The 21,888-nt window shown below is 44.2% G+C and overlaps 2 protein-coding genes across 2 annotated transcripts; one reads left to right on the plus strand and one right to left on the minus strand.

The window, feature by feature from the left end:
• Positions 1–630: 630 nt before the first annotated feature.
• nup160 (nucleoporin 160) lies at positions 631–13,507 on the plus strand. The gene is made up of 34 exons (XM_068313131.1): positions 631–761; positions 1,394–1,502; positions 1,649–1,859; positions 2,129–2,351; positions 2,425–2,615; positions 2,784–3,020; positions 3,099–3,196; positions 3,658–3,742; positions 4,852–4,920; positions 5,055–5,138; positions 5,267–5,437; positions 5,553–5,652; positions 5,794–5,959; positions 6,197–6,327; positions 6,915–7,075; positions 7,219–7,355; positions 7,449–7,516; positions 7,671–7,821; positions 7,910–7,979; positions 8,674–8,772; positions 8,852–8,971; positions 9,146–9,241; positions 9,736–9,830; positions 9,962–10,058; positions 10,140–10,245; positions 10,354–10,514; positions 10,602–10,662; positions 11,171–11,281; positions 11,355–11,478; positions 11,625–11,726; positions 11,872–12,013; positions 12,105–12,230; positions 12,762–12,857; positions 12,963–13,507. The coding sequence occupies exons 1-34, from the start codon at positions 671–673 to the stop codon at positions 13,044–13,046; spliced, it is 4,173 nt and encodes a 1,390-aa protein (XP_068169232.1). The 5' UTR covers positions 631–670; the 3' UTR covers positions 13,047–13,507.
• A 120-nt stretch (positions 13,508–13,627) lies between these two features.
• Positions 13,628–21,770, minus strand: LOC137593980 (fibroblast growth factor receptor substrate 2-like). Its single transcript, XM_068313132.1, has 7 exons — positions 21,375–21,770; positions 17,042–17,130; positions 16,875–16,966; positions 16,280–16,466; positions 15,595–15,729; positions 15,264–15,427; positions 13,628–15,082 (listed from the first exon to the last, which is right to left on the minus strand). Exons 3-7 carry the CDS (start codon positions 16,938–16,940, stop codon positions 14,048–14,050), a joined length of 1,587 nt encoding a protein of 528 aa, XP_068169233.1. The 5' UTR covers positions 16,941–16,966; positions 17,042–17,130; positions 21,375–21,770; the 3' UTR covers positions 13,628–14,047.
• Positions 21,771–21,888: the final 118 nt, after the last annotated feature.

Below are 21,888 nucleotides of genomic sequence, written 5' to 3' on the forward strand. Positions count from 1 at the left end.
TTAGCTATCTGGACAAAAGACCATTTTACCAGTGAAAACCTGCATCTGATGCACCAACATGAGGGATTCACAGGAGATGTACAGACTACTGGTTACACACTACTGATGCACTCACATCCTGCATGTTACACACTTGTCTAACATACTTTGGTTTTGCAGGAGGAGTCCACTAAGTGTTGAACTGGGGACCAGAAGTCGCCGGTTCGAGACTTGAGTTGGCCAAAACATTTGGAGTGTGAGCTGGCAGTCGGAGCTGTCAGTTCACCTCCTGAGCACTGCCAAGGTGCCCTTGAGCAAGGCACCGGCTCCCCTAAAATCTGCTCATTCGGGGCGCACCAGGAAGGAGCTGCCCATCACTCTGCCTCCCATTTGTATATACAGTACTGTATTCTGTAGCAGACAGACTCAGGACAACCTACAATATTGTTCAGGGCATTAAAAAAGTATAAAGTGAAATTTTGAAATTGACCTAGTTTTTCAATGCAAGACTTGTGATCTAATTTTCATCCCCTTGCCTCCGAATAAAGTGTTACGAATGCAGTCTTTGAATTCTAGGGAGTCTCCTCTTCCTCCCCTTCCTCCGTCCTCCTCGAGGTGTCCTGTCTCTTTAAATGTTTGAAAGGGCAGCGCGCGACCTGTCCCGCTGACGTCACAGATCCATGAGGGGAAAATGGCGGCGGTGCTGGAGCGCAGCTTCATAGAAATCTGTGGATTTGAGAGGGAAACTCTGCAACGGTTCCGAGATGTGACCGTCAACCTCGGTAAAACTTCCCCCGGACGCTTTTCACTCGTGTTCTGCTGCTCTCCGACATCCAACACCTTTTATCCGCGAGGGACTGGAGTGTTATGACATGCTAACAACAGCTAGTACCGTTAACACGCTGTTTGTAAAGTTAGCGGCCGGCCTAAGATCATTTAACCTGGATTAGTCAGATTGGGTTATTTTGGGACGGGAAATAAACGTGACAAAGTACACGAAGCTATTGTCAATTGTTCTGTCTGTCTGTCAAAATGTCTCTAATTAGCTTCAGCTGTGTTGTTAACCGGTAACTCCATCTGTCAGATGTGCTAACTATCGTTAACAAGACTGTTCTGTTCATCCCGTCCACCTTCTGGTGGTAAAGTCATCAAACTAAGTATTATTATTATTATTACTCTGATTTTGGCCACTTTCTTTAATTAATAAATCAGAACCGTAGCTGATTATTGTGACAGTAAATTGAACGGTTAGCTCAGAATTCACGGGACTCCCATCTACACACATTGTTTTGTTACAATGGATAATAGATTAGATCAAAGGTCAGATTTGAGAAAAGCACCATATAAATGGATGAAATCCGTCAGATGCATACACACTGCCATTATGCTTCCTTCTTGTGTTTGTTCTCTGCAGGGTTGAGTGCTCTTCCTGGTGGTGTGAAGTTCCCTGACAGCGCTGGAGCCTTTCATTATGAGGAGAGTGGGAAGCTGCTGTCGATCACCAGTAACAGATTCATTCACTGGTGAGTAACACCAGCAGCTCTGCTTGTTCTCTCCAAATTTCTTTCCCAAACATGAATTATTTATATTGTGTCTGTACAGTACAAACACAACTTGTTAAAGGACTGAGTAAGTTCAGTGTGATTGTGCATTAACACTAACTGTGCAGGTCCACATCCGGAGATGCAGTGCAGCTGGTGGAGCAATCTCTGGACACCAACCTGCTCAATAATGCCGTCAAGCTCAAGTTCACCCACTGCACTGTGCTGCCTGGAGGAGTCAGCATCCAGGAGACCCTCAATAATGTCATCATCCTCATTTCCACCAATCAGACTGTTCACAGATTGGTGCTGCCCCACCCTTCACGCATGTACCGCAGTGTGAGTACTAAAGGGAAACGATGAACGAAGCTTGTAGTACATGAGTCTGCGATGCGGGCTCATGTTGTTACTGGCAAATTAGAGCTACAGGTGTATCATGTTTGATGCTAAAGCTAGAAGACCTGCTAGCTCATGGTATATTAACACAAGATAGACTTTTCAGGGTTGCTAACAGGTTGACTGAGTTTCTTGGAGATCCAGACACATTTAATTGAAGTAGACAGACGATAACAGTAGTACCGATACTTGATGCTGGCTGTCATCTCCAGGAGCTGGTGACAGAGCTTCACATGCAGTCCATCTTCACTGATGTGGGGAAGCTGAGTTTCCACGACCCCTCTCACAGTGCCATCATCCCCAACTCAGTGGGACAAACTGGGAGTCCCATGACTTCCACAGCATGGCTCAGTCAGTCTGGGGAGGCTCACTATGCTCTTGCTTCACCTGCTGGAGGCATTATGGTGATCACACTGCCGCCCCATGACACACAGGGTAAAGACTGCCTCCTACTTTCAACAGAAGTGCCTGTTGTGTGTGTATATTCACGTGTGTTTGTGCGTTACAGGAGGTGTGTCGGTGCTGGAGCTGAAGAGGAGCTCCATGATGCAGAGGCTGTCTGGCTGGATGCCCACAGCGATCCGTGGGGAGCAGAGTCCAGCCGACTTAGTCCTGAGTTTGGCTGTCAGAGAGCTGGAGGAAGACTCCTTCATCTTCGCTCTCTGTCAGGATCACAAGCTGCGAATGTGGTCCCTCAGGGTGAGATCTTTAATCATGTCATCTGCGTAGAAAATGGAGGGTTTGGGAGACTGAATGCAGACGTACTGAGACTAAGGCTAACAGGGCGTATGGTGCTAACATACTGAGACTACAGCTAGAAGTTTTATGCTAGCCGTCACCAAATGCTCCTCTTGTGTCCTCCTGCAGGAGCAGGCATGCCTGCTGGAGGCCGATATGTTGGAATACATGCCGGCCTGTAAAGGAGTGAAGCGTCTGGCTGGTCAGGGTCACCGTCTGAGGCTGGTCTTCTCCCCCACCACCGGTCTCTGCGTCTGTGTCTACCTGGCCGTACCTCAGAGAGGACAGTTCACCGTCTTGCAGCTGGTCGCCACAGAAAACAACCGCTACAGCCTCGACCACATCTCCTCGCTCTTCACCACACAGGTTAGCAGATGGTGCTTTATTACCTTAAACGTCTCCCAAACTGTTTAATGCACACATTAAAAGTCTGTCTTCCAACAGGAGACTCTTGTGGATTTTGTTCTAACCTCCTCAGACATCTGGGGTGTCTGGGTGGACGACTCCAACACCACTGTGGTCAAATACATCAACTTTGAACAGTAAGTATTCAGAGATAATCACCGAAGTGACATCATGTCTGATCTTGTTTTACTCCTGTTTTGTTTCAAATAAATAAGATAAAGAATTTGTAGACTCATCTAAGAAAATTAATCTCCAACCAGCAAAATTCACTGAACAGCAAACGTAGCTCTGGACAATTCAAGCATTTACTGTTATACCAACGTTCACCACTATGTGTCTCCTGACTCAGCAGCGTCTGTTTAGCTTTATGGGGTGTGGATAGCTCAGTGGTCGGGGTGCTCGAGGCTCCGTCAGGACTTTGAGGTTTCAGTTACACGTGTCACCCCTTCAGCTTTCTCTATCTGTGAAGACAGAAAGCAGATTTCACTGGAGTATGCATGGAAAAACATTTAACTGTGGGGAGTGTCTCTTTGAATGGAGTTTTTTAACACATTTCTAAATATTGGTGTGTAACTGTGTGTGTCTGTGTTGTCCTCAGTAACACAGCTGGGCAGTGGAACCAGGTGTTTGTTCAGCCGCCACCAGAAGAAGAAGTCCACATGGGCGTGGACCAGGACCCCCGAGTAAGACAGCAGCACACAAGAATCTTATATCTCAGACATTAAAGTGGGGGAAGTTTTTCTAATAATAAAATATGATACAAACATTATATCAATAAACAAAAACGAAATTTTGGCTCTAGATTGGACACCAAGAATAGATGAAAAAGGGTTTAGGTTGAAGTAAAACATGAGAAATATCAACTCATCTCTTTGTGCTTTGAGATTTAAGAGGTTAGATTTTACATAGCTTCAATAACCTATGTAAGGTGATGTACAGAAAAAAATCAAGTGATTCTGAGGTTATCAGTTTTTATCAGCTTTTGTCAGAAGCGTTTGATAAGGAAAGATTTGTCTGCTTTTTACTGCTTTTTTTGTGTTTTCATGGCATCGGAGTCAACATATCAGGAAAAAAAAATACAGGAAGGCAAACACAACAGCTGCTAATGGGAAAAGAGCGGGCTTTAAATATGTTCTTACTGTAAAAATACTATTGGAGAAGAAGGGGGGCGAGGGGTTCCACTGAAGAGGTGAAAGGTGCGTCATAGGTCGGCTGAGTCCTCAGTTGTGAAGAATGTTTTAGATTTATTGGGTTTCTGTCCTCAGGCGTTTTGTATGCTGTCAGATGTGTTTATTATTAAACCCCCTTCTCACTATTCAGCCCCATTTTGGCCCCGGTCCCCAGCCTCTAGTTGTTCTTGGCCTGTCTGTTTCCTCTTTATCTCACTGTGTAGCTATGCAATGAGAGAGACCCACACTATCATCCCTGTAGTCCTCCCCCACTTCCACAGCAGATGCAGAATTGCCGTGTGAAAGTTCCTTTTGTGGTTTGTGAGGTCTCAGTCCTGCATTCACACTTCAGCGTCGAGAGTGCAGATGGATCCGATCACAGCTACACAAATCTCGAGTTAAAACTCTCTAGTTTTCCTCTGTGCCAGTGGATTTATTCCTGTTCGTTCGTGGCATCTAAATTAGTGATCAAAAGTAACAAACGATAAATAAATGATTGAAAACATACAACAGATTTCAACAGAATTCCAAATAAAAGAAAGAAGAGTGTGTTGTGCTAACTTGGCTCTAACTGTTCATTCATCATATTGACCGATTGAATATCCTGTGTGTTATATTAACAGGAGACGTACCTGGAGGTTCTCTTCTCCCCTCTACGCTTCACAGCGTCCTCCATAGTTAAAGCTCTGCAGGTGAGTGACTAGATAAAGCTCTGCAGTTGAGGTGATCATGTACCAGATGCAGCACAAAGCGTTAGCACAGCCTCACAGCCTGAGCGGCGCACCGACGTTCACACCGCATCTACCTGCTCTGGTTGTGTTTTTAGATCTACCGCAGAGGCTCAGACAGGATCTCTGATTTGTCCTGGGAGAGTCTGAAGAAGGAGGTGACCGTAGCTGTAGAGAGCGAGGTAACGTTTCTGCTGTGAAGGAATCAGTAACTAAACTGTCGTTTAGGTTTGTTTCAGACTTTCCATTTTGATTTTAGAATCAGAAAGGGTGTAATGACCGGGTTTCCTTGCCTGTCTTCCTCCTGCAGCTGCAGGGCAGCGTGACGGAGTTTGAGTTTTCCCAGGAGGAGTATCGTCTTCTGCAGGTGGAGTTCTGGTCCAAGTTTTACGCCTGTTGTCTTCAGTACCAGGAGGCTCTGTCCATGCCTCTGGGCCTGACGGTCAGTCAGCACACCGGCATGGTGTGCCTGCTGAAGAAGGTAAAGCTGCTGCTCTTGTGGAGCTCCACATCTGCTGAAACAGAGACATGACGAGTGTGTGCAGTCACATCTTTCACCAGTAACTGTCTTGTGGACACTCTGCTGCGTGTTCCAGGGGTTCGTGTCCTTCTTGCTGCCTTGCTTTGCTGTGGATCATCTGTACCTGTCCTATGACGAGTACCTGTTCACAGAGGAGGAGACGCCCATCACTGAGGGTACGCTCCTGTTTGCAGAAAGATGGCCGACGCAGCGTCACGTGACCTGAAAGCTGGATTTTTTTTTTTTTTGAACAGTCATTCTGCTGTTTTGAGACTAACATGTACGTCTTGTCACATGTGTGGTGGCGTGTTCTTCAGACCCTGAGGTGGGCCGTGACGTTCTGCAGCTGGTTCAGTGTCTGCGCCTGGTTAGCGACGCCGTTTCTGGAGAGATGGCATACGAGATGGAGAAGGCTCTGGAGCACCTGCAGTCACCGGAGAGGGCGGCGGAACTCGTGCTGGAGAACATGCTGTCCAACGACAAGTCAGTCACATGACACTCACGACTTTCGTAGTGAACCTGGTCTAATAGTAACAGCTGCAGTAAACAAACACTTAATGTTTTAGTCTTGAGTTTCAGGAAGAGATGGAAGTTTGTGGTTTTCTTAAGTTTTGTTCTTATTCTTTGAGATTTAAAGCTCTAACATCCCGTTTAGATTTTAACACACTAACCCAGAACACATATGATAGTTTAGTTGTTAAATATTTATGTTTCCTGTAGTGACAACGTCATCGAGGACATCCAGAACAAACTGCAGGACATCCGTAACCCGATGGCGGCCATGATGGTCCTTCTCAGGGAGATGGACCTGGAGACTGATGCAGAGGCGGGGGAAGGACCCCTCGTACCCGGTATGAGACTTAAACAAACAGGTGAAGGTGACTTTATGTATCACCTGACCCACATAGATATGAGATATGCCTTGAGTAATCCCACAAGAGGAAATTCCAAATTACAGTAGCACCAATAAAGCAGGTAAAACTAGCAGAAGTCCAACTGAGACAGGAAGTACAAAAAGTGGTATTAGAAATCTCATCTGAAAAAAAATCTCAATAATATTTAAAAACTCATGTATGCATTGGACAGATTTATATGTACACCTGTTTACACCCACACACAAATGTATGTATATGAATATGTGTGTGTTACTCAGGCATTGCACAGATTACTCAGAGCAGTTTTTGCTGTAGTCTAACTTCAACTTCACACACTTTGGGTGGAGCATCCTGTTTCTGATGGAGTGAGTTTGTTGGAGGGGGTGGGAATCATTAACTCTCATGGAGGACAGCTTGGCTCTCTCTCCCCCACCTCCTCCACAAGTTCCAGAGGGCGTCCGAGGACGGACCCATGTAGACTCCTGATACAGAGCCATGACTTAGTGAAGGTGTGTCCTGTTCTTTAACACTCCGTTGTTTTTTTCCTGGTTCTTGTCTTGCAGGTCAGAGCCTGAACACCAGGATCAGTCTGTCTCAGCTGTACGGCAGCAGCTCAGCGGCATCTGTGGTCTGTCAGGCCGTCTGTCACATGACCATGACCAGAGCCCTGTTCTGCAGAGACATGTTAATCCTGCAGAAACTCTACCTGCGCTTCGGAGACAACGTAGGCACACAGAGACTACAGTTGGTGGCGCTCTGCCGCTAGTTTTACCGACAGGAAACGTTAAAGGCGCCATCTGCTGGAGCATAAAGCAAATTATGTCTGTTCATGATTGAATCAAGTAATTGGTGTGTGTGTGTGTTCAGGTGTTTCTGAGTGGGGGTGCTCAGCTGCTGCAGCTCCAGCAGGAGCTGATCCCACGGAGCTCCCACCTCCTCTCCTCCTATTACCTCCTTAAAAACGTCAGTCAGAGCCTGGCCTCCTCTGTCCCCGTGGACATCATGTAGGTACACACACACACACACACACGTATCCCTGATGATGTGTACTGTTACACTGACCTGTGTATTATTGTTTAACCTTTGACCTCTTGCAGAGACGCTAACCTGCAGCACCTCACTGTGTTGGAGCTGTCAGACACCCCGGCCCTCTCCAGCAGATCAGGTCAGTGACCTCAGATCAGACGACTTTAGAACGACATCGATCCTCTCGTCAGTTTTTTCTGGAATAATTGAAGAAGCTTTGATGGTGATGGTAGAAGAGAAGGAAGAGTGTTAAAGAAGTGCAGCTCAGGTTCTGAATGACCTTCTCTCACCAGCGTTGAGTCCTCAGACGGTGGTGGAGCTCTTCTATCAGACCACAGCGAGGAAGATGATCATCTCCCAGATCTACTCCCAGCAGCAAAGTAACGCTCTGCTCCACTGGAGTCACATGATCTCCAACGTGGTCCACCTGCTGGCGCAGCTGCTGTATCTTTCACCTGGTCAAGTGTTTTCCGTTGATGATCTCCTTCCTGTCGTCATTGTCTGTTGTTGACTCTTAACTGGTGTTTCCCAGTTGGCCCAGTAACCCTAACTTCCAGTTCCCAGAGTGTCTGATGGCCAACTGCCAGTACACCCAGCTGCAGGTGGGTTCAGCTCCGGTACTTTTTCATGAACAGCATCATTGTCTGCCTCCCCCAGATCCAGACAATGTGTGTCCAAGTTCAGCCAAAACCAGCACAGAGTTAAAAACACAAGAGCAAACCGATGGCTTCCAGCCAGGAGAGCTCCAAATAAATGTTTGGACTCATTTTAGAGTCTGGGATGAACGCAGAAATATCTCAGCTTTAATATCTCATCAGAAAAAACAGATCAACTAACTACTGATGAGTCAGTCGCCTAAAATGACGATGAAAAATTAAATTTACTTTAAATTTCTTCATTTAATAGGATCACAAATTAAAATGATTCAAATATACAGTAATAAAATATCTTTCTACACATTAGAAATAGGTGTCAGATGTTTTCGTAAAGATGGATGAAAAAGTAAAAATTAAGAATTTTTCCCATTTACAAACTATTAACAGATTTGTTTTCTTTGTGGGACAATTACTAGCAAACATCGGAGTCTGATCTGATCCAGAATGTTTAAATTTCTAGGAAAAAATTCAAACTAATGTCACAGTTAATGTTTCAAACTGAGCTCAGGTCAAATTGCAGCGGAAACTGATGCAGGGAGGAAGGAGTCAGATTTTTTTTCTGGTTTCTGAAATATGAAGCTTCATGTATAAACATCCTGATGAGGGACCTGATTGGCTGACCTGTATTTCCTCTGTGCAGGAGTACGTGCGTTTGACGGGTCCATGGTGCCAGACCAACATTGGCTCCTGTTGCTTCATGCTGGGCCAGTGTTACCTGGCCAATGGGGAGGGTCAGAAGGTGAGTCTGGACTCATTGAAGCTGGCATCTGACTCTAGACACAAGTCACATGATCTGATAACACGTCTGTCCTCCTCAGGCCCTGCAGTGCTTTCAGGAAGCTGCGACAGAGGTGGAGAAGGAGGACTTCCTGGTCAGACTGACGGGCGCAGAGGAAGAGGAGGCTGCATCCACCCCCAGATTGCAGTATTACAACAAGGTACCACACCTGGAATAACACCTGCTTTACATTACATCAGCATCATAAATATGTAGGGTTCATTTTATGTCATCTACAAAATACTTTTGTAATGTTAAGGAAATAGTTTGAAGGGTTCTAGTATGATACGCTTCATCCTTCATCTTCATCGTCTGACTCACCGTGTCGCTTCAGGTGCTGCGGCTGCTGGAGGACGTCGGTCTGCCTGAACTTGTCATCCAGTTGGCCTCTCTGACCATCACAGAGGCTTCCAACGACGTCAACAGCCAGGTAACCGTAAGCACCCAGGTGAACCACCACAATGGGCTGGTTTCTATGGTAACTGTCAGAAGGAGAGATTATTAATCAATGATACATAAACTGCACTCTTTGTAGAAAATACTACAGTACTCAGTCACTGTGGTGTAACAACAGCATAACAGACTGGTGGTAGAGCTGTAGACTAGATGTACAGTGGTGTAGTGCTGCCCTCTACTGGTTGGTTAGTAATAATCTTTTACTGAGCTGATACTGATCAGTTATCAGGTTCAAGACTTAACAGTCTCAGCTGATCCCAACTCCGTGAACAGATGATGATGTAATTGATCATTCTGACATATCAGGTATTTAGTTGGTGACTAATTAACCCAAAGGGAGCTGAACTGATTGATTTGGTACTTTTCTATCTGATGACACAGAGCAGTGATATTTCATCTACTCAAATCTTAAGAGTGCTGTTCTATTTTCAATGTTTTCTGAATCTATGTCTAACCTGTCATCTCCAGGCTGCTCTCTGGACCCGGATATTCAAACATCATCTGGATCTGGGGCATAATAGTGAAGCTTATGAAGCCCTCACCCAGAACCCAGACTGCAGCATGTCAGTACATACACACACTTATTTACACACATCTCCACCCACAGTTCAAGAACAATGAAAGAGTAGTTGAGTGTTTAGAGTTCATTCTCTCGTGTAGAGAGTGGTTTGATCTGTCAACTTTTGTGCCTCAGGCAACTGGATTGTCTGCGTCAGCTGGTGGTGGTTCTGTGTGAACGCTCCCAACTCCAGGATTTAGTCCAGTTTCCTTACGTCAGTCTGCATGATGAGGTAAATCAGCCTCACAGGTTCACGGTGGCTGTCACAGGTTCACATCTGATGCATGTGGTAATTGTTGTGTGAACTCATCAGGTCGTCAGCATCATTGAATCTCGCGCCAGAGGTTTGGACCTGCTGTCCCACAATTACTACGAGCTTCTATACGCCTTCCACATCAACAGACACAACTACAGGAAAGGTACCAATTCCAGCACTTACTGACACTAAATTTGACTGAAAACAGTTATTTCCTACTGCCCTACCTTTGGTTACTGTGTGATCATGTGTGTTTTTGTGTGTGTTTTAGCTGGGACGGTGATGTTCGAGTTCGGGATGCGTTTGGGTCGAGAGGTTCGGACGCGTCTTGGTCTTCAGAAACAGGTGAACTGTTACCTGGCTGCTCTCAACTGTCTCCGCCTCATAAGACCAGAGTACGCCTGGATCGTCCAACCGGCTGCTGGAGCTGTGGTGCGTCCACATACACACACACGCGCACACACATGTACACTTCTGAATCACTGTTTTGAATCACTGTTTTGAATCTGTTTGCTGCAGTACGAGCGTCCTGGAGCGTCTCCAAAGAGAAACTCTGATGGGGAGTTGACCTCTGAACCAGGTGATGTCAGCTGTTCTTCACATAACTGTAACATTAACAACCTCACTGTGAAGACTTGACATCAGTGCGATGTAATTAGTGGTAATAATAGAACTGAAATGTTATTTTACTTTTCTAAACAGACATGTTGAGGGTCTAAAATACTCAAGAACACATAAATGTAAAACATTGACATTTAAGTAGTTTTTCATGAAAGTTTGGTCTGCAAATAATCGTTGAATTCACTTGATACTGAAATAAACTCAGGATCACTGGTTTATTTTGGAGTGTGCTGCCCTCTAGTGGAGAATTTCTTGAATGAGTAACCTTCTGATGTACAGTTTATTAAAATACACTTTATCAAATGAAAGATTTGCAGCTCAAATTTTTAAAAGCAGCAAATCCATGGAATATGAGACAAACTTAATAATTAACTCATTATGCTTATGTTTAAACCCTGGTTACCCCATCTGTCAGATAAATTTAACTATTATTACAAAGTTAGAATTTCCAATCTGTTCTCTTACAGTCAAACGTCAGGTCGACATCCTGGAACTCAAGGACTTGGAGAAAGAGTACATCCTGTCCCGTAGCCGTCTCACCCTCGCCCAGCACCACCCGCCCTCTGCTGCCATCGCTGGTATTACCACATTGCAACACCCCCAGTTGTTTGTCACCCCGTGTCTGTGTCTCACCTGTCTCTCTGTCTGTAGGCAGTGCGTCAGCTGCAGAGATGGTGGCCCTGTTGGTCCAAACAGGTCTGTTTGACTCAGCGCTGTCTGTCTGTCAGACGTTTAAACTCAGCCTGACACCAGTTTTTGAGGGTCTGACCTTCAAGTAAGTTTGTCTCTTTTACTCTGGTCTGATCAGACTTTATGTTGACAAAAAGCCTGAAAGACAAAATTTCACTTTAGGTCCTGATGTGAATTAGATGTCAACATGTCTGTCATGTAATTTAATAACAACTATGGCTTTTCTCTCAGATGCATCAAGTTTCAGTTTGGGGGGGAGGAGACTCAGAATGAAGCGTGGAGCTGGTTGGCTGCTAATCAGCTGTCGTCTGTGGTGAACACCAAAGAGTCCAGGTTTGATTTCAATTTAGTGACGCTTCACTACAAACACTTAAAACACTTATGCTTTTCATAATAAATGTGTTGTATTAGTTTAATATTAGCCTTTGGGATAATGTTTAACTATACAGGTTGACTCGTTTCTTTCTTCTGTGTGCAGTGCTACAGATGAGGCGTGGCGGCTGTTGGCCTCATACCTGGACAGGTACACCTCCACCAACGCACAATACCACCGCTGTGTCATTAACAAGCTGCTGTCACACGGTATCCCTCTGCCCGATTGGCTGGTTACGTCTTACAAGGTGAGAGAGGCGGCCATTTATGTTCAAGACTGTCGGTTTCATTAGTTCCTGGTTCATTTCCCATAATGCATTTCTGATGTGTTCAACCTAGGCTGTGGATGCTGCATCTCTGCTGCGCCTCTTTTTGAATTTTGACCTGCTGGATGATGCAGCTGAGCTGGTACTGGAGTATATCGATGCTCTGCAGGGGAAAGGTCACCAGTACTTTGGAATAGAGGTACAAATTTAATTACATGATAATCATATCAGTCAACCCGCTGCCTCAAAGTTTGACCTGATTCTGGCAGAACAGCATCCAACATGACATTTACATTCTGAAGCAGTGACTTGAGGTTTCAGGTAGAATCCTTATCCTGATCCCAATGACATCATTTGCTGAGGTATAGTTAGAACAAACATAGGATAGTGCTAACTTCCCTGCTAACATCAGTTTCAACTGCTTCGTCCCAAGATCTACGTATATGTCAATGGATGTTATTCCTTCTGAAAGTGTCAGCTATTCTGGGATGTCTCAATATGTAAATTATCATTGGAACATCTCAGATTATTTGTACAGATTTACAAGAATTTAATTTAAAAATATGGAAAAGTTTCTTTTGAATCATTTTAAAGTTTTAATGTTTAATGTAAACTGAACTCAACACCACTGGTTTGTTCAAGTGTGACAGTAGAGACAAACGAACTTTGTGATTTTTGGACTGGACAAAAATTAATTTGATCACTTGTAATAATTTCTCACGTGTGTCAGGGGCCTCTGTCTGAGACGGCGTCTCCAGTTTGGCTGCCGTACACGGCTGTGGATCAGCTGCTCCAGGCTCTGAACGAGACTCAGACCAACAGCAGCGTGAGTCAATACACCGTTCGGTTCACGCCTGATTGGTTTTTTGGGGAGGAAATTGATCCTGCAACAGCGTCTCACTCCTGTTAATTAAACCTTGTCTGCTTTCAGTTGTACAATAAAGTTCGAGACAGACTGGACGACTATCACAAACTGGTGGAACAGACAACCAAGCAAAGACTCAATGCTCGATGAACCCGCCTGTCCGTTCTGACCAGACTCAACTGAAATAAAGTTGATATTTTTGTGTCATGATGCTGATTTATCAAACTTGTAAATATTGATTGTTTAGTTTTATAATAATTGTCTGTTTTGTACTCGTGTTGGAATAAAAGTTTTGTTTGCATTCATTCTTCATAATGAGTCTGTAGTCTTTGAGCCAGACCAGACAGGCGAGTCTGAGTTGTTTCTACACATTTCTGGGCTTAACGCTAAGCTAATGCAACAGGCTAGAAACGAGCAACATCAGGACTAAACACGTGAGGTGAGAACAGCTAAATTAAACACTGGACTGGATACCGATAGGTATGTGATCAGATGATAAATCCCTGTTGCTATGGATACATTAACTTGACTTTCAACATGCGATGCTGCCTGAGTAGAGATAACATGTAACGGCTAGTTTAACTCAGCCTGGACACTGGTGGTATCCGTTAGCATAGCTTAGCAGAGGGCTAACCGTTGGGATCAACACAATGTACGTAGCTTCACGTTGCTAGCTGGTGGAACCAGGCTAGCCGACACCGACAATCAGATGAGGCGTTTTCTCCAGCAAGTACAAATAAAAACAGGACATTTATTGTGCAGCCAGAATCTACTGTACATACTCAGAAACATAATGTCGTGTACCATGTCGTCATCCTTAGATACTGAATTACAGCAGCATGTAGTGAATCATATAAAAGGATAAATGGAATGCTTTGTTCAGTAATACTGATTTGTACCATATAAGGAGGAATGCAGTCATCAAGCAGACGCTCTGCACAGTGAGTCAACATCGGAGGTATTACATCACCAGAGGAATAAACTGCTATAGGTTCATCTGTGATGGTCTGCGCCGACGGGTGACCACACAGGAAGTCATTGACTCGCGGTCAGGTGGAGTCTGTCACCTCGTCTCCATGTAGGGAATATAAACAAGCGCCGTCTGAGCGGCTGCGGCACGTCGAGGGTTAACAGGAAGTGGAAGGTGCGTGTCACACAGTGCTTTTGGTGGGCAGCTCCGTGCTGTTGTGTCGCGTCTTGCGTGACGTGCCGTCGTCTCGCGGCCGGGCCTTCTGCAGGTTGGACATGGCGGCGGTGCGCTCGATGTCGATGAGGGCGTAGAGCTCGGTGCGGCGGGTGGGGGTGGTGGGGGGCAGTGGTGAGGTGGGGGTACGGGGCGTGTGAGGGTTGCTGCCGTCTGAGGCGGCCTTGTTTCCGCCGCTGTTGTCCATCTCCACCTCGATGTAGTTGAGGGTTTTGGGCGGCTCCGGGTGGCCCGACAGCGGCGGCCGGCGGAAATCAAAGTTAAAGATGGTGGGGCCGTCGGTGCGACGGCGGGCTGTGTCCGGCCGATGGGCGCTGAGCGGCGCCGTCACGTTCTCCGTGTTGACGTAGTTGTGGGAGGACTCCAGAGCAGCGGACAGGGGGTGGGAGTAGGAGTGGTGCAGGAGGCCGTGGTGGTTGTAGCCGTTGAGCGATGGCGTCTTCAGACCGCTGCAGCCGTTCTCCTCGTCCTCAGAGCTCAGCTTCCTCGCCTCCCACACCGGCGGGAGAGCCGGCAGGTTCTCGTAGTCCAGCAGGGCGGTGCGCCGCTGGGCCGAGTTATTGACATTCTGCAGGTCGGGGGTTAAGGGGGGCGGGCGGTGGCGGCGAGGAGCCGTGGAAGAATTTGAGGAGCCGTTTGGCAGCGGGGGGGCCGATTCTGCCTCAGTGGGGGGCTCTGTGTGGCCATTAGTCTCTTGTGGCTCCTCGGTCTTTTGCGCCTCCTGCTGTCTCTTCTCCTTCTCCATCAGCTGCCTCTGAACGGGGGTGGGGCCCAACACGAAGCGGACCCCCTGAGGCTCCAGCAACACCTGGGGCTCTGGCTGTGTGGACGGAGCTGGCGGCTCAGTGCGGACTCTCGGAGGAGGCGGGGGCGTAGGTGGACACTGAGAATGGGGAGACGTGGGACTTTCCAGCGGGGTGATGACGGTCAGGGGGCTGGGCTGTTCCTCCAGGAGCCCTGTGGTGTTCACGTAGGTGTGAACCTGCACAGGAGACACCACATGGGATTACATCATCATGACATCACAAGATTTAAGTCAATAATTATAAAAAAAATTAATGTAACTATTTAGAAGCATTTTGGTCTCACTGGAGACGACAAAACAGACACAAAATGTGCCTGAATCATCAATATCAATCCTGATCAACATCTGATCAGCTCACCGCTTCATCAGCCACCAGCAGAGGATGTGTGGACTCCTCCCCCACAGAGGGCAGACGGGTGCTGGCCACAGAGGGGTGACGGGTGGAGGGGTGAGACGGAGTGTCCCCCACAGATGGGATCCTGGTCACACCGTTAGGAACAGTGGGAACCGAGTAACCCAGGGCTGACCACACACGCACGCACGCACGCACACGCACACACACACACACACACATGAGGGGAGATGTAACTATAATGTAGAGTTCAGGATGTAAATCACATTTACCAGCTACCTGCAGGAGTGTGAGGTGTGTGTGTTTACCTGCAGGAGTGTGAGGTGTGTGTGTTTACCTGCAGGAGTGAGCGCAGCCTGCTGGTTGGGTTCCGGCACCGCCTCCTCCACCACACTGATGCTGTGATTGTGCATTACCTCCTGCAGCATGTTGAAGATCTCTTCAGCTCGAGAACATTTGAAGGCAAAAATCCCTGAAGAAGAAAAACATCAAACACTTATAAAACAGATCAGTTAGTTGTTTAACGTTAAAAAAAAAGGTCAAATAAGTATCAGCACAGTATTGGATTAATTAAATATAAAAAAGTATGGAATTCTCAGGATCCAAAGATGCAGACCAATGAAGGTGATAGAAGTCCTTTAATAGTGTTGTTAGCTGCTTAACTTTAACATTTTTATGAGCAACAAATAATAAGTTCCTACAAAGAAAAATGAACCGTATCAGCACTTTTGTTGAAAATTATGCTTCAAAAACAAAACAGGCCTGAACTCAACCTATTTATTCATTCTCATGTCGTGAGAGGGGGAGAATAAAGATGATTAAGACAAAAAACAGCACCATCAGCTGTGTGTGATGTTGCCGTCTCTACCACTGTGACTGAATACTTTAATAGTTAATCTGTCAATAGTTCAGTACTACTGATTTTCTCAGGGCTGAGACATGCTAAAAATCCTGCACACGGTTTCAGCTTTCATCAAACGTTAGCCTTCATCTGTTCTGAAGGTGATGATGACATCACGTACCTTGTCCCGTCTGGCAGCGCCGGCCACTCTCAAATGAAAACAAGTTGGAGTCATAACCATAGCGCCGGAGGCACAGATAGGGCCACCTGACGTCATCACGGCGATGAGTGTGGAGGACGAGCTCGGCGTCGGTCAGCTCCATCACACCTGAGCCCAACTCGTTCCCATCGTCGTCCACGTTTATCACCTGAACAGGTGACAGTGACAACAGCACAGTCAGGGGTAATACATAATCAAACCACGCTCTCTTTATTCGACCTCTTGCTCGCTTGACTAACCCACAAATGAATCCTATTCACCGAAAAGATATATAGAAAAATAAAATCCCTGCCGCTGCATCAACATTTCAAGAGTTGCTTCCAGCAGTTTTTGTGTAATCCTACTGACAGTCAAATCAAACACGGGTGGAAAAAATCTTCCAGACTGAGGTGAGGAAAATGTTTAGTCCTGTCCATCACAATGAATGCGAGTCTAGCATGACCTCTGCTGGGATTGAGAGGAGCAGCAGCTCTTTTAGAACTGCAGTGATGAGCTGTCATAAGTGAATAATCCAGGGTGTGGAGCGACTGTCAGGCAGGCTGAGGCACGAACTCACCTTGAATTTACTTTGATGATTATCTGGAATTGACTCTTTCTCTGGACAGCTTAAACAGCTACCCATGGCTTCTTCAGAGCACCATCTGATGTCTGGAAACACACGCGCACACATTAGCTCAAACACGCCTGTGTGTTAATGTGACGTCAGTGTGTGGAGGTCCTCACCTAGATCCTGCCTCCAGTAGCTCTGGTCCCATCCTCACAGCCAGACTGACTCTCATGCTTTAGTTGTTCTGTAAACATGAACAGCAGCTCTGCAGACACCAAACAACACATGTCAGACATAGCGAGATGGTATCTGTTGTGTTGACTTCATCGGGCTTTGTTGTATTTAAAAAACAATTTTCTTGCAACTTAAAGTAGTACTTCAGCTTGTTTTTAATTTCAGTTATTCTGCATATTTAAAAAATATCTCTGATTTATAACAGTATCTTGAATGAGATCTGATTTGTCAAACATCTTTTTTATCAGGATACTACAAATGATGGGGAAATTATTTTTAAGTTAGTTAATGAGAAGCTAATAAAGCTCTAGCAGCTTGAAAAAACACAAATCAACTCTGGGTATTTCCTGAGGTTACACTCCTTCTAATCTTCTGTAGTCTGGAGAAATGTCATTGGTTGTGAATAGCTGGACTTAACTTCTTTAGTGTCAAGAAATTATGGAAATAAAAAGAATTACCTGGCTGACATCAAGCCTTTTATTGGTGACAAAAGGGAATCAAAAGCATTTGAATATTAAATAAAAATCCAGACTATCATGGTCAATGTAAACGTAATACCTGGAAACTCAAATTCAATAATAACTGAATTTAAGTAAATCTTTAAACTAATTCAGTTTAAAAAAAAGGGTAGTTCAGAGTGACTCTTATATTTACAAGGAATTGTTTCCCATCAGTTAGTGATTAGTTGTGTATTGGTGAAAATCTCTTGAAACATTGATCAAATACATGACATTCTTATTGTGACTGAGAATAAGAGGCATCACAAAGTTCAACAACAACCCACAAATGAACCAAAATCCTTTTCGTCACAGCTACAGTAACTCCAGGTGAGAAATTGTCTGGTTGGGCTATGCTGCGGTTTCATTGTGTCGTACTGTTGTGCAACATGTGTCATGTGCAATATTTTGTATGTGCAAAAAGGATTATGTGCTATTTGTGTGTGTTGTGTTGCAGCGCGTTCTGTCTTGTCAAGTGTGTGTTCAGTTACAACTTTTTCAAGACAAATATCCCTAAGGGGAGAATAAAGTAAACCGAATCAGGGCAATCAGCGCTGTTATCAATCAAGGTTGACGAAGAGTTTCATCATCTACCTCTACTGTAAACTCACCGCTTTGACTTGCTAAAGAGAAAAAATGACAAACTGACTACAGAGAAGGCTAATAAAACCATCCTGAACAGGCTCTTATTGACTGTTTAAGATGGAACAGGTAAAATTTTGTGTGCCGCTGCTCTGTTTATACACTAAGAAGCCAAAATGTGTCACTGTTGACCGTGGGAGTGGAGCAATAACAGCATCAAATAATTTTCTGTTAACGTGGGTCAGCCGATCAGGTGGGGACAGAACAGAGTGCGAAGACCCCAAACCTTGAGGTTTTAAATTCAGCTATTAGCCATTAGCAGCTAACCCAAACAAGAAAAGATTAAAACATTAAATGTCGTCAGATTGTTAAGCCCGAGTGAGGACAGGAAGCTCCTCATCCTCATCAGAAGACTAGATCAACATATATAATAGAGAAGGTGAATAATATGTTTATGTTTAAGAAGCGCTGCTGTAATGAACATAACCTTATTTTATAAACTCACACAGCAAAAGGACGTTGGTGTTGAACATATTTTGTGGTTTGCCTCTTACTGTGAAAATGTTTTCATAATTCATGGCAAAAAAACCACTAAAAGCTTTACACATAGAATATGACACTTAGATTGTCTGTGAAAAGCTAAATCTTCACATTCTAATTCTTTTGTCAAAAGGAAATTAAAAACTGATCAAAAATGTGTACTCAAGTACTCAATGTACTCAAGTACTAAATTTATGAAAATTCGATTTTCGAATATTCCGTGAAACAGACGCACACCGCCATACGCAACTATTGTCCTGCAGTTCCCCTTTCTGCCACAACCCCCGTGGGGGCAGCACATCTGCGTTCACACATCTCCAACATTCATCTCAACCTCTTGTTTTTTTTGTCTGAACAGAGCATCAGGCTTTATTCCTTGGATACTTTAATGTACAGTATATCATGGATAAGGAGGGTTAAGATAGTGGTAGTGGTGACCATTTCTCTGATGATAACCCCTCCCTCCTCCTCTTCCTTCGCTCTAAAGGTAAGCTACATGCTACATTACCATACAGTGGATCATCAACAACAGCTGACTCTAGTTGTTGTTGTTTGATGTCCTTAAAAAACTGGGAGAGTTCCTTAAAGTGTTTTCTTCTCCTCCTCAGGGATTAAATTATAAAGGAGCAGAATGTTACCGTAAACTAATCAGAAATCCAATCAATCGTGTCAATCATGACTGAAGCTCAACTGTAGACTGGAACTATACATATGTATTTTAATTTGTTTTTATTCTTATTTATTACACATTAATCTGATATTAGGGGTTTTAATGCTTTTCAAATGACATTAAGAGGCCAATACTTGTGGCTGACAGAAGTAAATTTGAGTGAAATAATGTAAACCTGTTAGTTCCATATTTTGAGGAGGAACAGCATTAAAATGACCTCAAATAGTGATTTTAGATTGAAATTTAATAATGACTCACGAAAAATTCAACTAACTGAACCAATCATGTTCACATTTACAGTACTTAAAAAGAGTCGATACTTCATTACTGGAGTGAAGTGACACGTTCTTAAGTTCTCACTCTGATCATCTCATTTTGATGATTTCATTGTTGTATTCGAGTGTTAAGTATAAAGGCTTTCTGTTGAGGGTCAGTCCTGTAACCTTTAAGCTGAATTTCTTTGACTAGAATATAAAACATCAGCAACAACCACTAAACTGATCTGGAACAGAACAACACTATAAAAACTAAGATGCAAAGATGTCATTCTTACATGTTGATTTAAGGATTATTTCCTCAAAATCCTGTTTTTTATTTCTTCTGAATGCATGCTACATCTCTCCAACAAATGAGAATGGGTCAATAACTTCTGTGAAATTATGGAACATAAAACTACTAAAACTGTGACATTGGTCAATATTTAAGAAACACCAAATATTGTTGCTTTTAAAATGACAAAAGTGGATATTTGTCTTTGTCATGAATGAGAAACTGTAACCTCCTGCAAGAAAATGAGACCATTTGCAACGTAGAGAAATCCAGATGGAATTTAAACTATTTCACTGTCTAAATAATTAAGAGTAATCAATATCAGATTGCAAATATGTGCCGGTAAGCAAAGGCAGATGAGTTAGATGATGTGATGCAATTTATCAGCTTTAATAAACTCAAATCAATATGAATCTCTTCACATCAGTAGATAGTTGTTAATTAGGGTTTATTGGATTCTAATCAGCTTAAAAACTCAACATTTATTCATACACTTAATGTCTGGGTGATACGAACCATAATCTGTCAAAGATGAATGTCAGCAAAAATTTCAAATAAGTTTAAAAATGTAAAAATAAATGAACTAAAGACATAAGTCATGTGACGCACACATTTAAAGCCACGTGAAATCTGAATTTAATGTGATCCTGTCCGGCTGTTGGCAATTAGATGTTGATAGACATTCCTATGGACCTAAAAACACATACATTTACTGGAGTCACGATTCATTTTAATTTATGAGTTTTCATATTATCATTTCTTATCATTTTTAATATGAATTTTAGATAATTCAAAAGGGAGGGGGGAAAAAATTGATGTTTCTGACAACTTCTAAACCAAAAAAATGCGTTGATACTTGACGCTATTTCTTTTGCGTACCAAAGAAAACACACAAACAAAAAATGAATGCATACCATTAACTCTTCAAAATCAGTCAATTCAAATCAGCTGGGGGAAAAAAAAGAAGTGATTTTGCTTTATGGAGTAAACAAATCACGGGAGACACCCAAAAGGGGGAAACTTTTCAAATCCAGTTAAACTTTTCTGTTAAAGCTCCAAACAAACTCTCCTTGTTGTTAACCATGTTTGGGTGTTCACCAAGCGACCAGCTCCGACAGGAATAAACCCCAACCAACACATCCCACATCTGGATTAACGACAACCACGACTCAAAATTTGATAAATTTGTTCAACTTTTAACGGAATAAGTTCGTAATTAGCCGGATCAGGCTTCATTCCCTCGGTGTGTGTGTGTGTGTGTGTTGGTAGTGTAATGGCAGCTAGATAGCACAAAGCTAACTTGACCTCTCTGCTGGTTGAATAAGCTAACACAGATTTCAGCTACCTAATTAGCTCCAAGGCTACGGTTAGCGTTCCCGAAAAAAAAAACACACCAACGCATTCTAAGCGTCAATATAATAATGAAGCCATACTTACAAGCTACAGTCAGTGTGTTGAATTTGAGCGTCCAAACTTTCCGGGCGTTCACTGACTTGTGAAGCAGCTCGGATTTGTCCCAAAACGACGCTGGCCAGTAAACCAACAAGCCAGCTAGCGTTAGCCAGTCGCTACACCAGCAGATCCTCCATCTTTCCTCTGCGCTGCTAGAGCGCCAAAAAAACAATCACAACTTCTTTCAAATGTGTCTACGGCCCGTTTTCGCGCAAATGAGACAAATAAATCTATTCAAATCCATCGATAATCCTTAGTAGGTCGCAGTAAAGTGTGGAGTTCCGTCCGAACAGAGTTTTTTCCCCGGAGAAAACAAAGTTTGCTGTGGTCGGACCGTCTTTTCAGCTGCTAGCCTGTTGGGCTAAATCACTGCAACTTGGCTAAACTTCCGAGAGATCCGAGCAGCAGCGCTCTTCAATGTGGTGAAGGCTGGCGGGAGTGCGCATGCGCCGGCGTGTGGTTTGGGATAGCCGGGGCCTCTCCCAGTGGAGCCATAATG

Source organism: Antennarius striatus, chromosome 4, assembly GCF_040054535.1.
Source record: "Antennarius striatus isolate MH-2024 chromosome 4, ASM4005453v1, whole genome shotgun sequence".
Taxonomy (NCBI): Eukaryota; Metazoa; Chordata; class Actinopteri; order Lophiiformes; family Antennariidae; genus Antennarius; species Antennarius striatus.